This window comes from Paroedura picta, chromosome 6 (genome assembly GCF_049243985.1).
Source record: "Paroedura picta isolate Pp20150507F chromosome 6, Ppicta_v3.0, whole genome shotgun sequence".
In the NCBI taxonomy this organism is placed as follows: domain Eukaryota; kingdom Metazoa; phylum Chordata; class Lepidosauria; order Squamata; family Gekkonidae; genus Paroedura; species Paroedura picta.
In genome coordinates, this window is record NC_135374.1 from 10,756,325 (window position 1) to 10,776,873 (window position 20,549).

General features: G+C 48.8%; 1 protein-coding gene across 1 annotated transcript in view; it reads left to right on the forward strand.

Moving 5' to 3' along the window:
* Positions 1 to 9,948: 9,948 nt before the first annotated feature.
* TYR (tyrosinase) overlaps positions 9,949 to 20,549 on the forward strand; it is a 35,282-nt gene continuing 24,681 nt past the window's right edge. The window contains exon 1 of the mRNA XM_077341424.1: positions 9,949 to 11,013. Within this exon, the coding sequence (XP_077197539.1) occupies positions 10,195 to 11,013 (819 nt within the window). The 5' untranslated portion in view covers positions 9,949 to 10,194. The remainder of the gene's footprint in view (positions 11,014 to 20,549) is intronic.

Genomic DNA, 20,549 nt, shown 5'->3' on the forward strand with positions numbered 1-20,549 from the left:
TTAAAACCGCGGGCTTTTAAACTTGCAAGCTGGGTTCAATTCCCCGCTCGTCCATATGCAGCCAGATGGGTGACCTTGGGCTAATCGCAGTCCTGATCGTGCTGTTCTCAGAGAGCAATCTTGTCCGAGCTCTCTCAGCCCCTCCTACCTCACAGGGGGTCTGTTGTGAGGAGAGGCAAGGGAAGGCTAATGTAAGCCGCTTTGAGACTCCTTCGGGCAGAGAAAAGTGGGGTATTAAAAACTAACTCATCTTGTTTTCACTACTCAAAACAACATACGAACACCTTTCCCTTCTTCTCCCCACATCAGACACCTTGTGATGTAGGAGGGGCTGAGAGTGAGAGTTCTAAGAGATCTGCTCTGTGACAGTAGTCCTAAGATAACAGTGACTAGCCGAATGCTGCATGTGGGTGCCAGCTCTGGGTTGGGAAATACCTGGAGATTTGAGGGGGTAGAGTTGAGCTGGAGGGATTTGGTATGGGACGGGACCTCAATGGAGTATAATGCTATGGAGTCCACCCTACAAAACAGCCATTTTCTCTAGGGGAACTGATCTCTGCCATCTGATCATCTGTAAAATGAGGAGGAGGAGGAGGAGAAGGAGAAGGAGAACGAGGAGGAGAAGGAGGAGGAGAGAAGGAGAAGAAGGAGGAGGAGGAGGAGGAGGAGAAGGAAGAGAGAAGGAGGAGGAGGAGGAGGAGGAGAGTTGGTTCTTATATGCCACTTTTCCCTACTCGAAGGAATCTCAAAGTGGCTGACTATCACCTTCCCATTCCTCTCCCCACAACAGACACCCTGTGGGGTGGGTGAGGCTTAGAGAGCCCTGATATTCCTGCTCAGTCAGAACAGTTTTATCAGTGCTGTGGCGAGCCCAAGGTCACCCAGCTGGCTGCATGTGGGGGAGCACAGAATCAAACCAGGCTCGCCAGATTAGAAGTCTGTTCTCCTAACCACTACACGAAGCTGGCTCTCAAGGGTGGGGGGGGGGGATCCCCAGCTCCCACCTGGGTACTGTCCTCTCTGCATGTAGGTGAGTGGGGAATCAAACCTGCTTCTCCGGATCAGAGTCCTACTAATGCCTACACCACACTGGTTGCTTTACGTACCCTCCCCCCATCGCCTTCCATTTTCTGCTCCCTGATCTAACAGCATAGAAGGGCCAGCATAGCCTGCATGGTTAGGAGTGGCTTATTTATTCAGGGCTCCATTTGCTAAAAGCTAACACTGAGCATTAGGATAATCAAGTCTGTAGACAAGATCACGAGGATCAGCACACTTAAGGCCGGCTACACCCTACCGAAACAGCCTTTTTCGGAGGCCAGAAGCATCGGCCAGGGGGTTCCACCCCTTGCGGATGGGAAGCCGACCAAGACAGACTTGAATTTGTGTACATTTGGAGTCGGTGGGAGGAGACTGGGGAAGCTGGCTCCTTGACGCAAAGAGACCGACCACATGAAGAAGAAGAAGAAGAAGAAGAAGAAGAAGAAGAGTTGGTTCTTATATTCTGCTTTTCTCTACCTGAAGGAGGCTCAAAGTGCCTAACATTCGCCTTCCCTTCCTCTCCCCACAACAGACACCCTGTGAGGTGGGTGAGGCTGAGAGAGTCCTGATATCACTGCCCGGTCAGAACAGTTTTATCAGTGCCCTGGCGAGCCCAAGGTCACCCATGGTTGCATGTGGGGGAGTGCAGAATCGAACCTGGCATGCCAAATTAAAAGTCTGCACCCCTAACCACTACACCTGATGACCTGATCCCAAGACTGTGGAGCCCACGCAGAGATGACAGAACCAACCATTGTACTTCAGTGAGCTCTGCCTGCATACACTGCTGTTCGGTTAACAGTGTTTTTGGAGATATGAAGAAGCGTTGGTTTTTGTTCCCCCAAATAGTGGACAGTGGAGGGGGAGTAATATACTATGGTTGCCAGCCTTCAGGTGGGGCCTGGAGTTTTCCTGGGATTACAATTGATCTCCTGATTACAGGGATCAGTTCCCCCGCAGGAAGTGGCATCTTTGGAAGTAGGGCCTGTGGTCTTATAGCCTGCTGAGGTCCCTTCCCATCCTATATAGGCTTCTCCCCAAATTTCCAGAAATTTCCCAACTAAGAGTTGACAATTTGTTGGAATTGCAATCAGCAAGTAATTTGGTGAAGTCAGTCTTGAAGGGCTGTTGTTAAGCTGTTTAAGCAGCTGAGCGCTACCTGCTCGCTAGTGACACCTAATGGTCACTCTGGAGTTGCAGTAGAAAAATCCCAAGCATATAGCTGGGATTCCCTTTGTTTAAGCTGGGCTCCTGCCCATTTCCTCTTTCTTCAGGAAAAGCAGATCAATTTGTGCTCTGCTGAAGAAAGGGGCAGACTCCATTCAGGCTCAGGTCTCTCCATCTATTGCTGTGTGGCATGTAGTCTACCTGCAGCCCAGCCACAGAGACTTACAATGTGCGACTTTTGTAACCACTTTTTAAGCTTTTGTACTCTGCTCCAGTAAGGAGACTGAAGAAGATTAATTTGATGTATATTTGTAAGTATTTCCAGTAAAGATTATCTCTTTTAAACCTCAAAGCTCTGTGAGTCTGGATCCGTGGCTCATCCACAAAGTTAACTAATAACTGCATACTTTCTAAATGCCCTGTTACTCTGCAGCTCTATTCCTCTGGAGTCTTTCTTGTGAAATCTCAGGGTGGGGTGATAAATCTATGTACTCACAGGAGCTGCTGAACACAACCTCTATTGCAACTCAATTCCAACTAACATAGGAATTGAAAGCTAAAGAGAAAGAAGAAATTCAGAGGGTGGAGTTTCCCTCCACGCCTAATCAGGTTTCAATTAACTCTTTGCTATCCATTTTGCTACACATTCTCTCTCCTGCTATGTGACTTTTTTCTTTTTGATGTCTACCTCTAGATTGCTACTCTTAGAAGAAGAGGAGATCAGGGTTTCGTACCCTGCTTTTTACTACCTAAAAGAGTCTCACAGCACCTTACAAGCACCTTCTCTTCCATTCCCCATAACAGACGCCCTGTGAGGTAGGCAAGGCCAAGAGAGCTCTGAGAGAACTGTGACTGGCTCAAGGTCAACCAACAGGCTGCAGTGGAGGAGGAACAGGGAATCAAACCTGATTCTCCAGATCAGAGGTGTCGTAGTTCACCACTACACCAAGCTGGCTCCTTCTTCTCGAAAGGGGCACGCTCTGTTTTATTCTGTCTTTCAACTAGAGATTTAGTAAATAAACTGCCTCTCTTCCCTACTAAGTAGGTTAATTCCTAGATAAACCTTTGTCTCTTCTTTAATTAGGTTGTGTTCAGTACTGTGCCAACAAAATGCACATGTGCGAAAGAGACTGCACTATCACGGTACAGTAGAGCTTGCTCAAACTAAGAAGTTTGGCACCAAGCCACAGGATGAATGAGACGTTTAATTTGGAAAGAAGATGACTAAGAGGTGGTATGAGAACCATCTTCAAGGACTTGAAGGCCTGTCATATAGAAGACGGAGCAGAGTTGTTTTCTGTTGCCCAGAGGGTCAGACCAGAACCAATGGGATGAAATTAATTCAAAAGAATTTTCGGCTGAACATCCGGAAGAAGTTCCTGACACTTAGAGTGGTTCCTCGGTGGAACAGGCTTCCTCGGGAGGTGGTGGGTTCTCCTTCTTTGGAAGTTTTTTAAGCACAGGCTAGACAGCCATCTGACAGAAATGCTAATTCTGTGAACTTAGGCAGTTTGTCAGCTCATGGACAGAAGGGACTGTGCAGGTGCTTAGCTCTTGTGGCCATTTCCTGCATTCTGCAGGGGGTTGGACTAGATGACCCTGGAGTGTCCTTCCACCTCTATGATTCCTGTTTTGCAGCTTGTCTTGATGTCCCAATGCCGGTTCCCTTGATGGGGATAAAGCGTGCAGTGGCGATCAATGCCTGCTCTGGCCAGTTTCTAAGAGGAAGGGCAGGGTGATCCTGCCAGAGAGAAACCCTTGCGGATCCCCTCGTCAGCTTTAGGAGCAAGCAGAAAACGCCTGACAAAATGGATCGAAGAATTATCCCCCTTCTGCACCCATATCCACTAATAAGAACATCTTAACACATGAAAAACAAGGGAGGGGGGGCATATATTATTCAGCATTCAGAACAGCCCCATTCAACTCCCATCATTCACTCAGGCTGTGCTCCAGGGGTTATCAGCATGAATGCTTCGGAAATATTAGAGGTAATTTCAGAGCTTTCTTCCCCTCTAGATCACCCTCCTAATGGAGTCCCTGTGACAGCTGCCTTAAAAATTCAGGAATTGGACCCTGGCTATAAAACACATCCGAAAAGAGAGAGGAAAAGAATATATTTGTGCAATTAGAAAGATGTCCTCTTTTTTAAAAAAGGGGGGGAAAGTGTACAGTGTGAATATGACATTTAAATCTTTAGTCATCGGGTCATTTTCTGTGGCTTAAGAGCGGCTTCTCTAAATGATAGGGCTGTCTGGGGCTGCCTTTTCACAGGGCTGGTTTATCCACGCAACCCATAAAGCATGTGCAACAGGCCCCGCACAGTGTCTTCTGCTCCATGAATCAGGGCCGTAGCCTCTCTCCTCCTCCCTTTTCCCTCTTTAAGGACAGGTGGAGTGAAACCTCTTCCCACTGCGGGGGAAACCCTCTGCCCCCAGTCAAGCTGCTCCTGTCAAAATTGTCCTCTACTAGCCCAGCAAATCCTTACATTGGCTCATAGAATCATAGAGTTGGAAGGGGCCACACAGGCCATCTAGTCCAAGCCCCTGCTCAACGCAGGATCAGCCCTAAGCATCCTAAAGCAATTTAGTAAATAAACTGCCTCTCTTCCCTACTTTGGGACTGTAGCATCTGTAGCTGAGCTACAGATGCTACGGTCCCAAAAAATCCTTAAACCACTCCTGCCTTTTCAGCTTCCGTTTCCCTTTTGATATCTCCCCAGATGAAAAGATGCAGGGAGCTAGTCACACTAGATAAATTAGCATGTTTGGTTGGTTCTGCACTTTGTTCCCTGGGTGCAGGAATTTCACCCTTTGAGGGTAGGTAGATTCAGACCAGAATCTGACCCATGTCAGATTTGAGGCCAGGGTAGCCAGCCCCACTCCAAATCCTGGGAGCTGCTGGAGGTAGAACCTGAGATCTGATACTGTGATATCACTTCTGGGTGATTGTATGGAAGGGATGGAGGGTAGCTCTAGGAATCACTGGCAACTCTATGGTTTTACCATAAAGTTTCTGGTGATTCCTAGAGCTACCCTATGTCACTTCCAAGTTTTTAGCAGAGGTGGCATAACGGCTCATGCAACATTGCGGTCCCTCCGTGTCCCCAACCCCAAGCCTCCCTCGATTGGCTGACAACAAACTTTCCCTTTCATATCAATTTGATCAGCAGCCATGATCAGGTGAAATTATTTCCCTGTGCCATGAAAAGTCTCAGCTGCTGGCTTCCACTCATTGAACTTCTGTTGAGAGCTAGCTTGGTGTAGTAGATAATAGTCATAACCTAGGCTGGATTCCCCACTCCTCAACCTGGAGCCAGCTGGGCTAGTCACAGTTCTCCCTCAGCCTCACATACTGCTCAGTCCCAGTTTTCTCAGGGCTCTCTCAGTCTCACCTCACAGAGTGTCTGTTGTGGGGAGAGGAAGGCAAGGCAATGGTGAGCATAAAGCAGGTTACATAAAACCCAGCTGGTCTTTTTCTATTCAAGGAACAGGATCCCCCCCATCCCCCCCCCACCACTGCGTAACACTGACTGCATCCAATCACCTTTAAATTAACTTTAAAGCACCCAGTGGGACTGTTGGCAGCCAGCAATGAGACAGGATGAGGCCACAGGTAAGCCTCCCGTGTTTCGAACCCAGGGCCTCAGCCTTGTTCCGAGTCCATTCTGCTCAGTTTGTTTCTGAGTCATTTCAGGCCCCCAAGCCAGCTGGCAGGGGCTCATAGGAATTGTAGTCCACGGACATCTGGAGGGATGCAGTTTGCCACCCCTGGTCTACGCTGTCTCTTCCTCCCTCAAGCTTCAACTTCAAGGGGCACCAAACACTTCTTCACAGTTTGAGAGCAAAGGGGGCAGGAGGGGCAGGAGGGAAGGCTAACCGATCGCTTAACAAGTTCAAGCAGCTTGGCTCATCAGGTAAAGAGCAATGTTAATTTGAGACAGGCCCAATTATAACATGAGTGCACGTTATTATCATTAGCAGCCACCTGCGAAGCCTCTGCTGAAAGACAGACCTGAAAGTCAAGTTCCCAAAAAACCCTTCCCCCCCCCCTTCCCGGACATATATCTCTAGACTTCGTTTTTGAGGGAGAGAGGGAGAGAGAGAGGGTGAGATTTGGAGATTATGGGTGGGAGAAGGACATATATCTCTAGACTTCGTTTTTGAGAGAGAGAGAAAGAGAGGGAGAGAGAGAGAGAGACAGGGTGAGATTTTGAGATTATGGGTGGGGAGAAGAACGCTATGAGGTTCACCCTCCAAAGCAGAGGTCCCACCTGTAGGTTGGCATCCCTAACGGTTGCAGGTGCATTTAATCATGGTCAGGGGGCTGGAACTAGAATCATAGAATCATAGGTCCATTCCGCACGAGTTAAAAGTAGCAGAAGTCTTACAAATGGTAAACGCTACTACTACTATTATATTTATTACCCACCACTCCCAGACGAGCTGGCTCATGGTATGTTACAGACAAAAGGCAAACAGTACAATCCCCAATTAAACCCCCCCATAAAATTAGAGAGAGATATAAAAACCAAATGGTAGAAAAATAATCCATTATCTAAGAGCCCCCATTGACAGCCAGGGTGGCTGGAAAGGGGTGTGGCACCTAACCATGCCAAAAGACCGGCGTGGGAGCATATCTTCCAGGGGGGAGCACCAACTGATCTTCTACCAGCATTTGCCCTGACCTCAACCATAGACCCGGTGGAAGAGCTCTGTTTTGCAGGCCTTAAAAGGTAAAGGTAAAGGTATCCCCTGTGCAAGCACCGAGTCATGCCTGACCCTTGGGGTGACGCCCTCCAGCGTTTTCATGGCAGACTCAATACGGGGTGGTTTGCCAGTGCCTTCCCCAGTCATGACCGTTTACCCCCCAGCAGCAAGCTGGGTACTCATTTTACCGACCTTGGAAGGATGGAAGGCTGAGTCAACCTTGAGCCGGCTGCTGGGATTGAACTCCCAACCTCATGGGCAAAGCTTTCAGGCGGCTGCCTTACCACTCTGCGCCACAAGAGGCTCTTTGCAGGCCTTACAGAAGCTGAAAGCTCTCCCAGTGCCTGCAGCTCCTCCGGGAGCTCATTCCACCAGGCAGGGGCCAGGACCGAAAAGGCCCTGGCTGAGGCCAGGTATATCTCTCTGGGGCCGGAAATAACCTCTGTGGGGTGGCAGCCATACTTGAATATCCAACAGCATCAACGTAAGTCTTGGAAACGTTCAGCCTGGAGAAGAGGAGGTTGAGAAGGGACATTATGGCTCCCTTGAAGGATTTGAAAGGTTGTCACTTGGAGGAGGGCCAGGAGAGCTCTCTGTGAGAAGCAGAGGAAAGGACATGCAGTAATGGCTTTAAACTACGTGTAGAACAGTACCAGCTAGATATCCAGGGGGGGGGATTCATAGCCTGAGTCGTTCAGCAGTGGAATGGGCTGCCTAAAGAGGTGGGGAGTTCCCCCTCACTGGCGGTCTTCAAGCAGCGGCTGGACAGATCCTTCTCCTGCAAGCTTTAGGGCAGTTATTTTACACCCACACCACTAAAAGCAAAAGCGGTTTCCAAATGTCCAGGAACCCAAGCAAATCGAAACGAAAAGGTGCAGCAACCAAGCAAATCAAAGCGAAAAGGTGCAGCAACCTTTTGTTCCCTGCAGTCAGAAGCAACTCAGAAAACGCCCCCGGAGCAAGCAAGCAAACCCGCAAACCGACTTCAGGCACTCAAGCAAGGCACAGAGACCCTGTGATAATCCGTCTGCGTTTCCCGACGCCAAGAGGATTAAAGCACCTCGTGGTTCTCAGAGGGGTCATATGATGGCCCACCCCTGGTTCTGGCGGAAAGGCCACATTCTGCAGGCCAAGGGCGGGGGCGGAAGGGGGGGGAAGAGAAAGCAGTTAACTTCCAAAGGAGCTCTTTGCAGATCAATGCGTTTTGGAGACAAGCCCATCAATACGATTCTAAATGGAGTTAATACTCTTCTCAGTCCATTGCATTTAGGGTAGCCAGGATCCTTCAGGTTTGGAAACACCTGGAGTTTTTTTGGAAGTGGGGGGGGGGACAAGGAACTCAGTGGAGTGCAGTGCCATAGACCAGAAGTGGCCAAACTGTGGCTCTCCAGATGTCCATGGACTACAATTACCATGAGTCCCTGCCAGCTCCTGGTAATTGTAGACCATGGACATCAGGAGAGAGACACAGTTTGGCCACCCCTGCTGTAGACCCCACTCCCCAAAGCATTTGGGTTTTTAAACAGGGGACTGTTCTCTGTTGTCTGGAGATGAGCTGTAATTCTGGGAGATTTGAGTTCAGTGGGCCTAGATGGGCGTCACTCTGCACAAGTTGGCATTGTACAAATTGTAAGGACAACCAGCTGTTTTTTGAAATTCAGATGAAGGCAAAAAGGTGCAACAGGAAGCAAACTCAGAAAGTGCTCCCGGAGCAAGCAAGCAAATAAATAAACTGACCAAAGCACCAATGTTGCAAGGTTGACTTTGGGCAACCAAACATCCTCCGGGAAAATGAAAAACACAGGGGAAGATTGAGTAGAAGAAGAGTTGGTTTTTATATCCCTCTTTTCACTGCCCCAAAGAGTCCCAAAGCGGCTTACAATCGCCTTCCCTTCCTCTTCCCACAACAGGCACTCTGTGAGTTAGGTGGGGCTGAGAGAGCTCTGAGAGAACTGTCCTGTGAGAACAGCTCTGACACGACTGGGACCAGCCCAAGGTCACTCAGCTGGCTTCATGTGGAGGAGAGGGGAATCATATCCAGCTCTCCAGAATAGAGGTCACTGCTCTTAACATGACACTAAGCTGGTAGACTTTGGTTCCCCGAACAGGAACGACAGTCAGCTGGAAAAAGGCACATATGATTACTTCCGCACATGCAGGATAATGCACTTTCAATGTGCTTTTGCGGCTGGATTTTCCCGAGCAGGACAGGAAAATCTCCTTCTAAAATACACTGAAAGTGCATTAATCCAGGGACTTCCTTCACACCTACCCGCCCATGTGGCTCACTTCCTGCCTGGGCAACCTTCCCTTGCCCTGCTCCCACGTCTTCCTATTCCTAGGGCTGCCAGATTCCCAGCTCTATGATTTTATACCATAGAGGTATTTTTTTTTGTAAATCCTAGAGCATCCCTGACAGTTTTCACAGGAAGTGACCTCAGCTTGCCAGGGTGACAGCGGCACACCGCTTCCCACCCTCCTATTACGCTCTAATTACGAGGCCACAGGTGGTAACCCTATTGCTCAAACTCACAGCTGTTCCTGATGGTGCTGGGCGATGTATGCAGCTGGGAGCTGGTGGGGCATGTTTGGGGGACAACAGGAGTGGGTCCGGAGCTCCAGCAAGTGCTGGAGCTCAGGGGGGGATGCTGACCTAGCCTGGGGTCTTAATTTAATTCTTACCTCTTTGGCCTTGAGTCAACAGAATGATTTTACGCGTGTGCCTCTCTGGGAACTTGCCTGAAATTATTTCTCCCTTCATCCCAACATTCTTCCACAGTCTGCAGTTGTGCGATGCTCTTCTCACGTCACGGAGTCAGGTGCCCCGCCACCCGAATTTCATTTTTGTTTTCTCCCACCCCTGCTCACCCTGTCACTCCTCATTCATCCCCGAGGTAAACCCGGCGAGCCGTCCAGGTTCCCTGTATGCAACCAGGCATGACACCGAATCGGCGCATCGCAAAGCAATCATGTGCTAGGCAGAAGACGAGGGCTTTATAATAAGACTCTATGTCTGGAGCCAAAGGGAGAAAGCGAACAAAAGCCACTTGGATATAGCCCAGAACATGTGATAATCAGATTAACAGAACGAGTCTGTGTGTGTACGCATGGGAAACTGCAGGAGAACCGACGGGAGATCAGAACAACTATGTAGGGAGAATTTTCCCACTGCATCAAGGGAAAGACCATCCTTCTCAGGACTGTGATAATGGTCACAGCTTATGCATAGCCCGTTGGCCACTCTGCTGCGCTGAAGAACTCCCGCTGCGGAAGAAGGATGTCTTTATCTTCCTTTGGGGTCTTACTGGGCATTCTCCCCCTGGTCTCGAGCCAGTTCCCTCGGGCATGCACCGATTCGGACAGCCTGTTGCGGAAGGAGTGCTGCCCCATTTGGCCCGGCGACGGCTCCCCCTGCGGGCAGCTTTCCGGCAGAGGATCCTGCCGAGATATCCTTCTTTCGAACGCCCCTCCCGGGCCTCAGTACCCCTTCTCGGGACTGGACGACCGGGAAGACTGGCCTTCCGTGTTTTACAACAGGACGTGTCAATGTTTCGGGAACTTTACGGGGTTCCACTGTGGGGAGTGCAAGTTCAACTTTGCGGCCCCCAACTGCACCGAAAGGAATCTGCGCATCAGGAAGGACATATTCCGGCTCAGCACCCAGGAGAAGGACCAGTTCCTCGCCTACCTCAATCTGGCCAAGCACACCACGAGCCGGGATTTTGTCATAGCCGTCGGGACGTACGCACAGATGAATAATGGCTCGAACCCGATGTTCCGGGATATCAACCTCTACGACCTTTTCGTCTGGATGCACTACTACGTCTCCCGGGACACCCTCCTGGGGGGCACCGCTGTGTGGCGGGACATTGACTTTGCCCACGAGGCACCGGGCTTCCTTCCTTGGCACCGATTCTTCCTGCTCATGTGGGAAAACGAGATCCAGAAGCTCACGGGGAATGACAATTTCACCATCCCCTACTGGGACTGGAGGGACTCTGAGACGTGTACCCTCTGCACAGACGAATACATGGGAGGCAGGCATCCCACCAGCCCAAATGTTCTCAGCCCGGCCTCTTTTTTCTCCTCGTGGCAGGTAAGTCCAAGTGAGTGCGGGGCTGAAGAGGCACATGATCTGCATCAACAGTGATTTGGGGGGGGGGGGGGTTTTACACATGAAGCTGAATTAGGCTATGGATCCATTAAGATCAGAACACTCTGCTCCAGGCGATCCCAAATGGGTACCTGTGGGCACCACGGCATGAGTAAAGGTCATTTCTGGGTGCTTGTCAAGTGTTGTTTTTTTTTTAATGGGTGGGGCCGGGTAGAGCTTTGGCCCAGCTAGGCTTCTCATAGGCCAGTGAAGACTTGATTGGCAGCATGGAATTTTAAGATAGCTGCAGTTGTCTTCACAGCACAAGGATCTTCACTGTTTGACTGAAATTTACGCTGGGGCAACCATTATGCAGCTGGCTCCGCCCTCTGCAGCAGCCATTTTATGGCAGCCATCTTGGAGCCATGCCTACTATGATGTATCAGGATTCCAAGGGGGCCCACAGACTCCAAAAGTTTGGGGGCTGCCTGGTCTACTCTGACTAGGGCTGAATTTGTACTTTGTTTTTTCCGTTGTGGGTCCTGCTGAATTCAGATCGATTTGAACTCAGGTCTTCCTCTATCCCCCCCTTCTCAATTGAAACAAAGTGTTCTGCACTTGATTGGGGAATTTCAGAACGGGGAGGGGAACCTCAGAGCGCACCAGGAGTCTCTTTCTTACTTTTCTTGAATGAGGGGCGGGGGGAGAGGATTGGAGACAGCAGAGGAGAGGGAAATAAATCCAAGAGGCAAATCTCTGCTGAGAGAAGTTAGGGCTTCTGGAGCGCAGTCACCTTAAGACAAGCCTTGCAACCGGGAACCAGGAAGTCTTTGAACTGACACCCTGGCCAATCAGGGAAGACTGCTTTGCTACCAAGCACAGAGAATTGAGTTAATTCGCAAAAAGGAGACATCAACACATTTACTCATGGTGGTTTTTGAAATATCGAGGCTTATATCCACTCCAGAATATTGTGGGGGAAAGGTAGGGTCACCAAGAATCAGTCATGCATGTTGCAGAGGGAAAATTTAAAGTGCCCAAAATCAAAATGGAAATCAAATTCAGTGTAGACTGCAGGGATTTAGTCGATCTGGGAGTGGGTAAAAATCCCCGTGCAGAATACACCTAGGTCTTTGACAAAGGGAACTTTGACTTGCAAAAGCTTACAGTCTGGAAAATATTGTTGGTCACTAAGGTGGTTCCAGTTTGATAACTAACTCTGAGATTGGCGCTCCAAAATCAGATCAGCCTGATCCTTTGAACGGGAAGTGCCGGTTCTGTAACCCACTCTACGCAGGGCTACCCTTGAGATTGCTTCAGAAACTCCATCTGGCCCAGAGTGCAGCAGCTCGGATCCTAACAAGAGCCCCACAGAGAGCACATATTACACCAGTGCTTTCCCAGCTGCACTGGTTCCAGACTGGAGACCGGTTCAAATTCAAGATGTAGACTTTGACGCACAAGGCCCTAAATGATCCGGGACCCCTGCATCTTCAGGACTGCCTCCTCCCTGAAGAGTATTAAGATCAGGCAACATAAACATAGAATCATAGAGTTGGAAGGGACCTCCTGGGTCATCTAGTCCAACCCCCTGCACTATGCAGGACACTCACAACCCTATCATTCACTCTGACCTGCCACCGCCTTGAGCCTTCACAGAATCAGCCTCTCCGTCAGAGTATTTTGTCTCCCTGCTTAGGGTCCCCAGGGAGATAAACCTGGCCTTGGCCCAGACCCAGCGAAATACTCTGACTGAGGAAATCAGAGCTCTCTAGGATCTCGCCCAATGCCATAGGCCTGCAAACCTGAACTGTTCTGCCAGGCCTATGCCTGAGGCCAAGCAATGGCACCAAGTAATACTCACCTCCCCAAAGGAGACATGCACCAGTGGAATACCCCTCCAAACTCTGAAAGAGCCTTTGGGGAATGCATTTCTAGGAGGCAGGTTTTTATGGTAATATTATCTGATTTTATTATGCATGGTTTTATACTGTTGAAGAAGAAGAAGAAAAGTTGGTTCTTATATGCCACTTTTCTCTACCCGAAGGTGACTCAAAGCGGCTTCCAATCGCCTTCCCTTTCCTCTCCCCACAACAGACACCCTGTGAGGTGGGTGAGGCTGAGAGAGCCCTGATATTACTGAAGAAGAAGAAGAGTTGGTTCTTATATGCCGCTTTTCTCTACCCGAAGGAGGCTCAAAGTGGCTTCCATTCGCCTTCCCTTTCCTCTCCCCACAACAGACATCCTGTGAGGTAGGTGAGGCTGAGAGAGCCCTGATATCACTGCTCAGTCAGAACAGCTTTATCAGAGCCGTGGTGAGCCCAAGGTCACCCAGCTGATTGCATGTGGGTAGCGCAGAATCAAACAGGGCACACCAGGTTAGAAGTCCACACTCCTAACCACTACACCAAACTGCCTCTCTAGGATGAGGCCGTGTAGAAATAAGACATTGGCTTTTGATGGACTTTTGGCTCGTGTGGAATAGAAGGCAGAAACACGCTGTGTTGGGAAGTTTGTATTTGAGTGCAGGTGCCAGAGGGACTCTGGATTTGTCACCCCAGATACCTGCACATTTGCTCTTGCAGGCTGCCTGTTTGAGAACGCTACGTGCAGAAGAGGGCTGGTCAGATGGAAGTATCCAAAATAGAAAAAGTCGATTGGTTGGCTATCAAAAAAAGTCATCTGTTTCTGTTTGTGATTGTTCCAATTTATTGGGGGGGTGGGAAATAGACCCTTTTGCTCCCCCTTCTTGAGGAATGCCTCTGTGCCCCGCTGGCTTTTCTCAGATCCCCTCCTGGCGTCATTGAGAGGAGAGCCTCATACCCGGTCAACCCCACAAAAGGAACGGCCTCGAATCTCCCGTGCGGAGTGCCAGAACGCTGTCAAGGAGGGAGAACGAAGGGCTTTTCTTAGCGTCGTGGAAATTGAATTGGCAAATCAGCAAAAGTGTAAAAAGAAAAGAGAGGGAGGGAGCGCTTTCTTTCACAGAAAATAAACTTCAGGCCCTCGTCCCTGGCGCACACACAAAAAATACTTTGAAAAACCCGTTGCAAAATAATGACACTTCAATGGGAGAAATCCAGGCACAGGGAGGGGGGGGGACACTCGAGAATTGTAGAGCTTGTGTTGGGGGGGGAAGGAAACGGGGAAGAGTCTGTTTCTAACTCAGCACCCCCCTTTTTCTTCCCCAAGGAAGGAGCAGGCATTGGCTTCCATTGAGGGGTTGCCATGGCAACGGGGATCGCGGTGAATGCCTCCCGAAACACGCTGACTCCTTTCTCTTCCCCCTCCACAACCTTTTACCTTTAAAAAAAAATGAAAATAAAAAATTCAGCCAGCCGCTGTTCCTCTGCAAGCAAATGCATTTTCGAGCCTCGTTCTTTGCAGAGGGACAGTCTCGTTGTTTCTTTCTGATCCGGTTCCCCGGCTTCTGCCGTTAGGGCTCCCCAAAACACACACCCCTCTCTGGCCCGTCCTTCCAGTCCCTAATCGGCCAAAAACGTCTTATTAGTGCCTTTGAATAATGCCCAGAGGATGGGTGAGCAGCGGGGACATCCCAAGCTGGGTGGCCAGGCCTCTATGGTTTGACCATAAAGTTTCTGCCGGTTCCTAGAGCTACCCTTTGTCACTGTATGAACTTCTAGTCAGTACACAAGGCTGCTTTTTTGTGGGGGGGGGGGCAGGATTCTCCCACCATTGCTTGGAGGGGTGGCAGACTACGAGATCTGGGAACTGGTAGTCCTCAGCTTCCACTGGAGGTTTGTCACCTCTAATCTGCCTCAGTCTCTCTAATGGAAGGGCTAATATGGTTTCACTGCCTACAGTGATTCCCAGGGGAAACACACTGTCCCTGAATCCCACATAGCGATGCCAGCCTCCAGGTGGAACTTGGGGATCTCCTGGAATTACAGCTCATCTCCAGACTACAGAGATCAATTCCCCTAGAGAAAATGGAGGTTTGGGGGGTTGGCATTCTAACCCACTGAGGTCCCTGTCCTTACAAGGCTCCACCTCCAAAACTTAAGGAGTTTTCCATCCTGGATCTGACAATCATGTCCCCCACCCCTCAGCAATGGACCACTGGTTTGATCAAGGAAGGTTCTTCTTATGTTCTTATGAGGGGAAGGCCTCAGTCCCTATGTCCTCTTGTTGGTTGTCCAGGAGAAATGGTTGGCCACTGTGTGAGACAGGATGCTGGACTTCGATGGAGCACTGGTCTGATCCAGCAGGGCTCTTTTGATGTTCTTAGGAAGACCTCAGCCTCTATGTCCTGTTCCTGGCCATCCAGAGGAACTGGTTAGTGGCTATTTGAGGCAGGATGCTGGACTAGATGGACCACGGGGTCAATCCAGCAGGGATCTTCTTACGTTCTACAGCATAACTGTTGTTTCTGTATAAACACCAAGTTCATAGGTCTTCTATCAAAAGCATAAACACATAGGTGGGGCAATCACAGAAATGTTTTCCATGCATTGGGATATCCCACCGGAAGAGAGGGTAACAGCTGAGAAGGGCCCATGTGGTCTACCCTGTCCACCTAGTCATATGATTCACATCCACAGCACGAGAATACACCATGCAGATGTGACTCCCACACTACTGGGAGTGAGCAGGAAGGCAACCAAGCACTGAAGAAAATGTGTAATAGGATGGTTAGAATAGATGTAGAGGTGGGTGTTCCATTGGAGACACAGAGAGGTGCCAAGGAGAGATGCTGTTGTCATACCAACAGGAAGAGAAGACCAGATTTTTTACTTACTCTCCTACGATGACTGTGACAATGATACCAGGATGCTTCTGAATCCACAGTGAGCCCCATTGTACACATTATTTTTTAATTAGAAATCTGAAATAGTACAAGAACTAAATGTGTTTTTAAAAAGGATTAAATGTAAAATCACCTCTCATCAACAAAGCCTGACTACCAGGCCTAAGAAACACCAGAATTTAAAACAACAACAACATGGGGCTAAAATAACACACCTCCCAGTGGTTCCTCTGATAAGATAGGCAAGACTCTGATTAATGGACTTTCTAATGAACTCCACGCAGACACAAGAAAAAACACTTCCTAGTGGAATTGCTAATGAACTCCACCCAGACACAGAAAAAGCACATCCTAGATCCAGCCCACCCTCCTTGGAGATTCCCCAATCTTGTAACGACAGCTGATCCAGAAGGCAGCTGCCTGGGTCCTCACACAGACACCAGGGAAAACCCATATAAGACCAGTCCTGCTGCAGCTATACAGACTCCCAGTCAAATTCCAGATTTGGTTCAAGGTTTTAGTATTTACCTTCAAGGCCTTATGCGGTCCAGGGAACCACCTGAATCATCTCTCCCCCACCCCCACCCCACCTGCCATCACCCAGGACTTAATTGCAATATTGACAAGCCAGAACATACTGTCATGGGAGCTGGGAAACATTTGCATATCCTATTTGTATATAAACCCTTTGTATATTTGTATATTGCTATTGTTTTATGATTATTTACTGGTTGTGGGAATTGGATTTCTGTTCCCTGCCCCGAAACGGCGACCCCCCCCCAAGGGGGAGTGGAATATGATGCGTAACTGTTCCCCCTCCCAAGAATTAAATGAAATACACAGCAATTGTTCACACGCTGCACACTTTGGCTTGGAGAGATGCCCATCTTGCCGTGTCCTCCCTTTAAGGATGCCAGCCACAGCCACTGGCAAAACATCAGGAACTAAAACTACCAGAGCCCGGCCACAAAGCCCCGAAAACCCACTACAGCCGGTTGACTCCAGCTGTGAAAGTCTTTGACAATTCACCTCACATCTTTTTGAATGTTCTTTCACACTGACATTAGCTCTGGTTGCGAATGGTACAGCTTTACCTGCTGAGCTTCATATTGGAACTTGGAACTTCTGTTTCCCAACTCATGTTTTGATGTTCAAACCATTCTAGTGGTCCCCCTAGTTCACCTGTTGTTGTTTTTGCTTGTTTTAAGTGCAGGCCTGGAAACGTGATATGTGCATGTAATAAACCTGAGTTTGCAAACCTGGTTACTTTGCCAGTATTCTCCTGATCTTACCTAGAGAACTGGTAAAATTGACTTTAGATGATATTTCACATTTCTTAGGTTATATCCCAACTGTCTCCTCAATGGGGACCCAAAGAGCCAGCGTGGTATAGTGGTGAGCCAGGTTTGAGTCTCCGCTCCTCCACATGGAGCCAGCTGGGGGACCTGGAGCTAGTCACAGTCCTGAGAGTGCAGTTCTCACAGAGCAGTACAATCAGGTCTCTCTAAGCCTCCCCTCCCTCACAAGGTGTCTGTTGTGGGGAGAGGAAGGGAAGGCGAATGTAAGCCGCTTTCAGACTCCTTCAGGCAGTGAAAAGTGCGGGATAAAAACCAACTCTTCTTCTTCTTCAGAGTAGCTTACATTATTTTCCTCTTCTGTTTCACCCTCACAACAACCCTGTGAGGTAGAGTTAGGCTGAGAGAGTGGGGAGTGGGGATTCGATCCTGGGTTTCCCAGACCCCACTCTGACACTTTAACCACCACGCCACACTGACTTCATAATATTTGTGTGCTTGGTGTGCAAAAGGCAAATCAGGCTGAACGTCGAAGAAAAGGAATCTTGAAATTCTGAAATGCCAGTGGAACAAGTAACCTGGATTATGAATAACCAGGTTATTGGGTTTTTGTAAAAAAAAAAAAAAGAATCCCTGATTTACAAGACAGAAATGTACAGCAGGGCAGGAAATTCACATCAGAACAAGGGGACCCTTATTGTAACCAACAGGTGCCCCATCCCTGACCCGATCAGAGAAAAAGCCCTTCTGCACATTCGGTATAGTAAAACAGCCGAGTTGTGTGGCCATGGGGATATCTGAGCAAAGGATTCTGTGAAATTCCAGCAGGGATTGGCCATCCATATCGGGGACACGAGCCAAGGGATGTGACGATGCCCTCGGAGAAGGAATTAAGGATTCTCTTGCTTCTGTACTAAAACCGGTAGATTATGGGGGAATTTTAACGAGTGTGGATTATCTCACATCTGCTGCCCAAAGGCTCTTTGCCCTGCTACTGAAGCCTCCAGCGATGGTCCATGATGAACTATGACGGCCACAGTCTGGGTTGAATCCAGCACACATGCATGGTTTTTTATTCTGTTCTCTCTACTCCTGCAGCCAAAAGGGGTTTGCTGATTATTTTCAAAATATTTGAATGTTTGCCGAATATTTGCCACAAATGCCTGGCTTCCCTGGGAGCGACTGCTTCCTTGAATTTGACAATTCTTTGTTGACAAATTGTTTTCTGATATCTGCCTATTAGCATTCAGCTTGGTGCAGGAGTTGAGTGTAGTGGAGTCTAATCTGGAGAACTGGGATGGATTCCCCGGTCCTCCACATGCAGCCAGCTGGGTGACCTCAAGTTATAGACCACCCCCCCATTTCACAGGTAGCAACTTTTAGTTTTTGGAAGCACTTTTAAGGATGCTGTGATTCACTTAAACATTTATACCCCACTTTTATTCCCTACTTTTCTTCCCAGTGATATTTAGTTTCTTGGAAGGAGACAGTTTTTGAGAATCTGAATTAATTTAGACATTTATACCCCTCCCTTTTCTTCTCCATGAGCCTCTTGTGGCGCAGAGTGGTAAGGCAGCAGACATGCAGTCTGAAAACTCTGCCCATGAGGCTGGGAGTTCGATCCCAGCAGCTGGCTCACGGTTGACTCAGCCTTCCATCCTTCCGAGGTCGGTAAAATGAGTACCCAGCTTGCTGCTGGGGGGTAAACGGTAATGACTGGGGAAGGCACTGGCAAACCACCCAGTATTGAGTCTGCCATGAAAACGATAGAGGCCGTCACCCCAAGGGTCAGACATGACCCGTTGCTTGCACAAGGGATATCTTTACCTTTACCCTTTTCTTCTCCATGAGGGCCCAAGGGGGCTTCCAACTCTGTTCTCCCCTCTTCCGTCTTGTTCTCACAAATGCAGGTTAGGCTAAAACACAGTGACTCATTCATGTCCCAGGACATTATTTGTAAACCGCCCTGAGCCTCAGGTCTCCCCTCTCTCACTCACAAAATTGGTTTCTCTTATCAGTAAAACTATTTCATTCTTTTAAGCAGCAACTGCAGCACCCCTTTGCATATTTAAATACAGAGATCACTTTTAATTCCCGGAGAAAATCCAGGCCTATGATTCACCAAAGAGGCAGTGCTGTGTGCCAGTCTATGCCCTTGGAGAGATCTGCCACTATAAGAATTCCTCTCTATACTGCTGAGATCCATTCCTCCGGACAATGGAGTTGCTTTGGGGAAAGGCCAGGGTGACATTAGGCCATGCTGCAGTCCCTCCTCTCCCTAAACCCTGATCAGCCCAAGATCCACCCTCAAACTCTCTGGAGTTGGCAACCCTGGTATGTGTGTGTGTTCCAGCTACCTAGAGCCAGCTTGGTGTAGTGGTTGGGAGTGCGGACTTCTAATCTGGTGAGCCAGGTTCGATTCCCTGCTCCCCCACATGCAGCCAGCTGGGTGGCCTTGGGCTCGCCACGGCACTGATAAAGCTCTTCTGACCGAGCAGGAATATCAGGGCTCTCTCAGCCTCACCCACCTCATAGGGTGTCTGTTGTAGTGAGAGGAAAGGGAAGGCAAATGTTTGAGCCTCCTTCGGGTAGAGAAAAGCGGCATCTAAGAACCAACTCTTCGTCTTCTTCAGTAATCTCAGGGCTCTCTCAGCCTCACCCACCTCACAAGGTGTCTGTTGTGGGGAGAGGAAAGGGAAGGCGAATGAACCCGCTTTGAGACTCCTTCGGGTAGAGAAAAGCGGCATATAAAAACCAACTCTTCTTCTATCTCTGGATGTTTTCAGTCATTTATTCCAATATCCTTTCTTTGCATTTTAAACCCTCCCCCAGTGTGTCTTGAGGAACCCTCCTTCCTCGGGGATATTTGGTTCCTTGGCTATCAACTGGGGGAAGAAAAAAATCCCATCTGTCGAAGAGCAAGCAAGAATTCTTGAGGAACTTTTATTATTTAAAGCCCACTGGGGAACTGCATTGATTTAAATTTTGAAGAGGACGTTTATTATGAGAAGCAGCTATTCTGGATCACATTCTTCATTGCTCTTTTTTTTGTTGTTGTTGTTCCCAAGAGATCCCTTTTAAAGCAGCCAGGAGGAATTCTGCCTCAACGCCGGACGGAGATAAATGTCCAGGCCTCGCTCAAAGTGCTGCCAGTTGCCTTTACTGCCCTTAATGACTCGTATCTTTCATATCTTATGAAAAACTTTAATCTTTATTTATATGCCTGCACAGAGGCTAAGAAAAGCAGAAACCGAGCCTTGTAACTGATCCTTCCCTGAGTGAGATGCGTCAAAGTCCGCTCCTTTTATTACAGCACGTTGCTTTAGCCACCCTTCCCGAGAGATGCACAAAAAGAAGTAAAGCTTTGAAAAGAAGTGGAAGTCAGTTTACGGCTGACTTATTGGGAATAAAGAGCAGGGCCTTCTCAGTAGTGGCTTCTTCCAAATTTCCATTCCCAGGGAATCGGAAGACGCAAA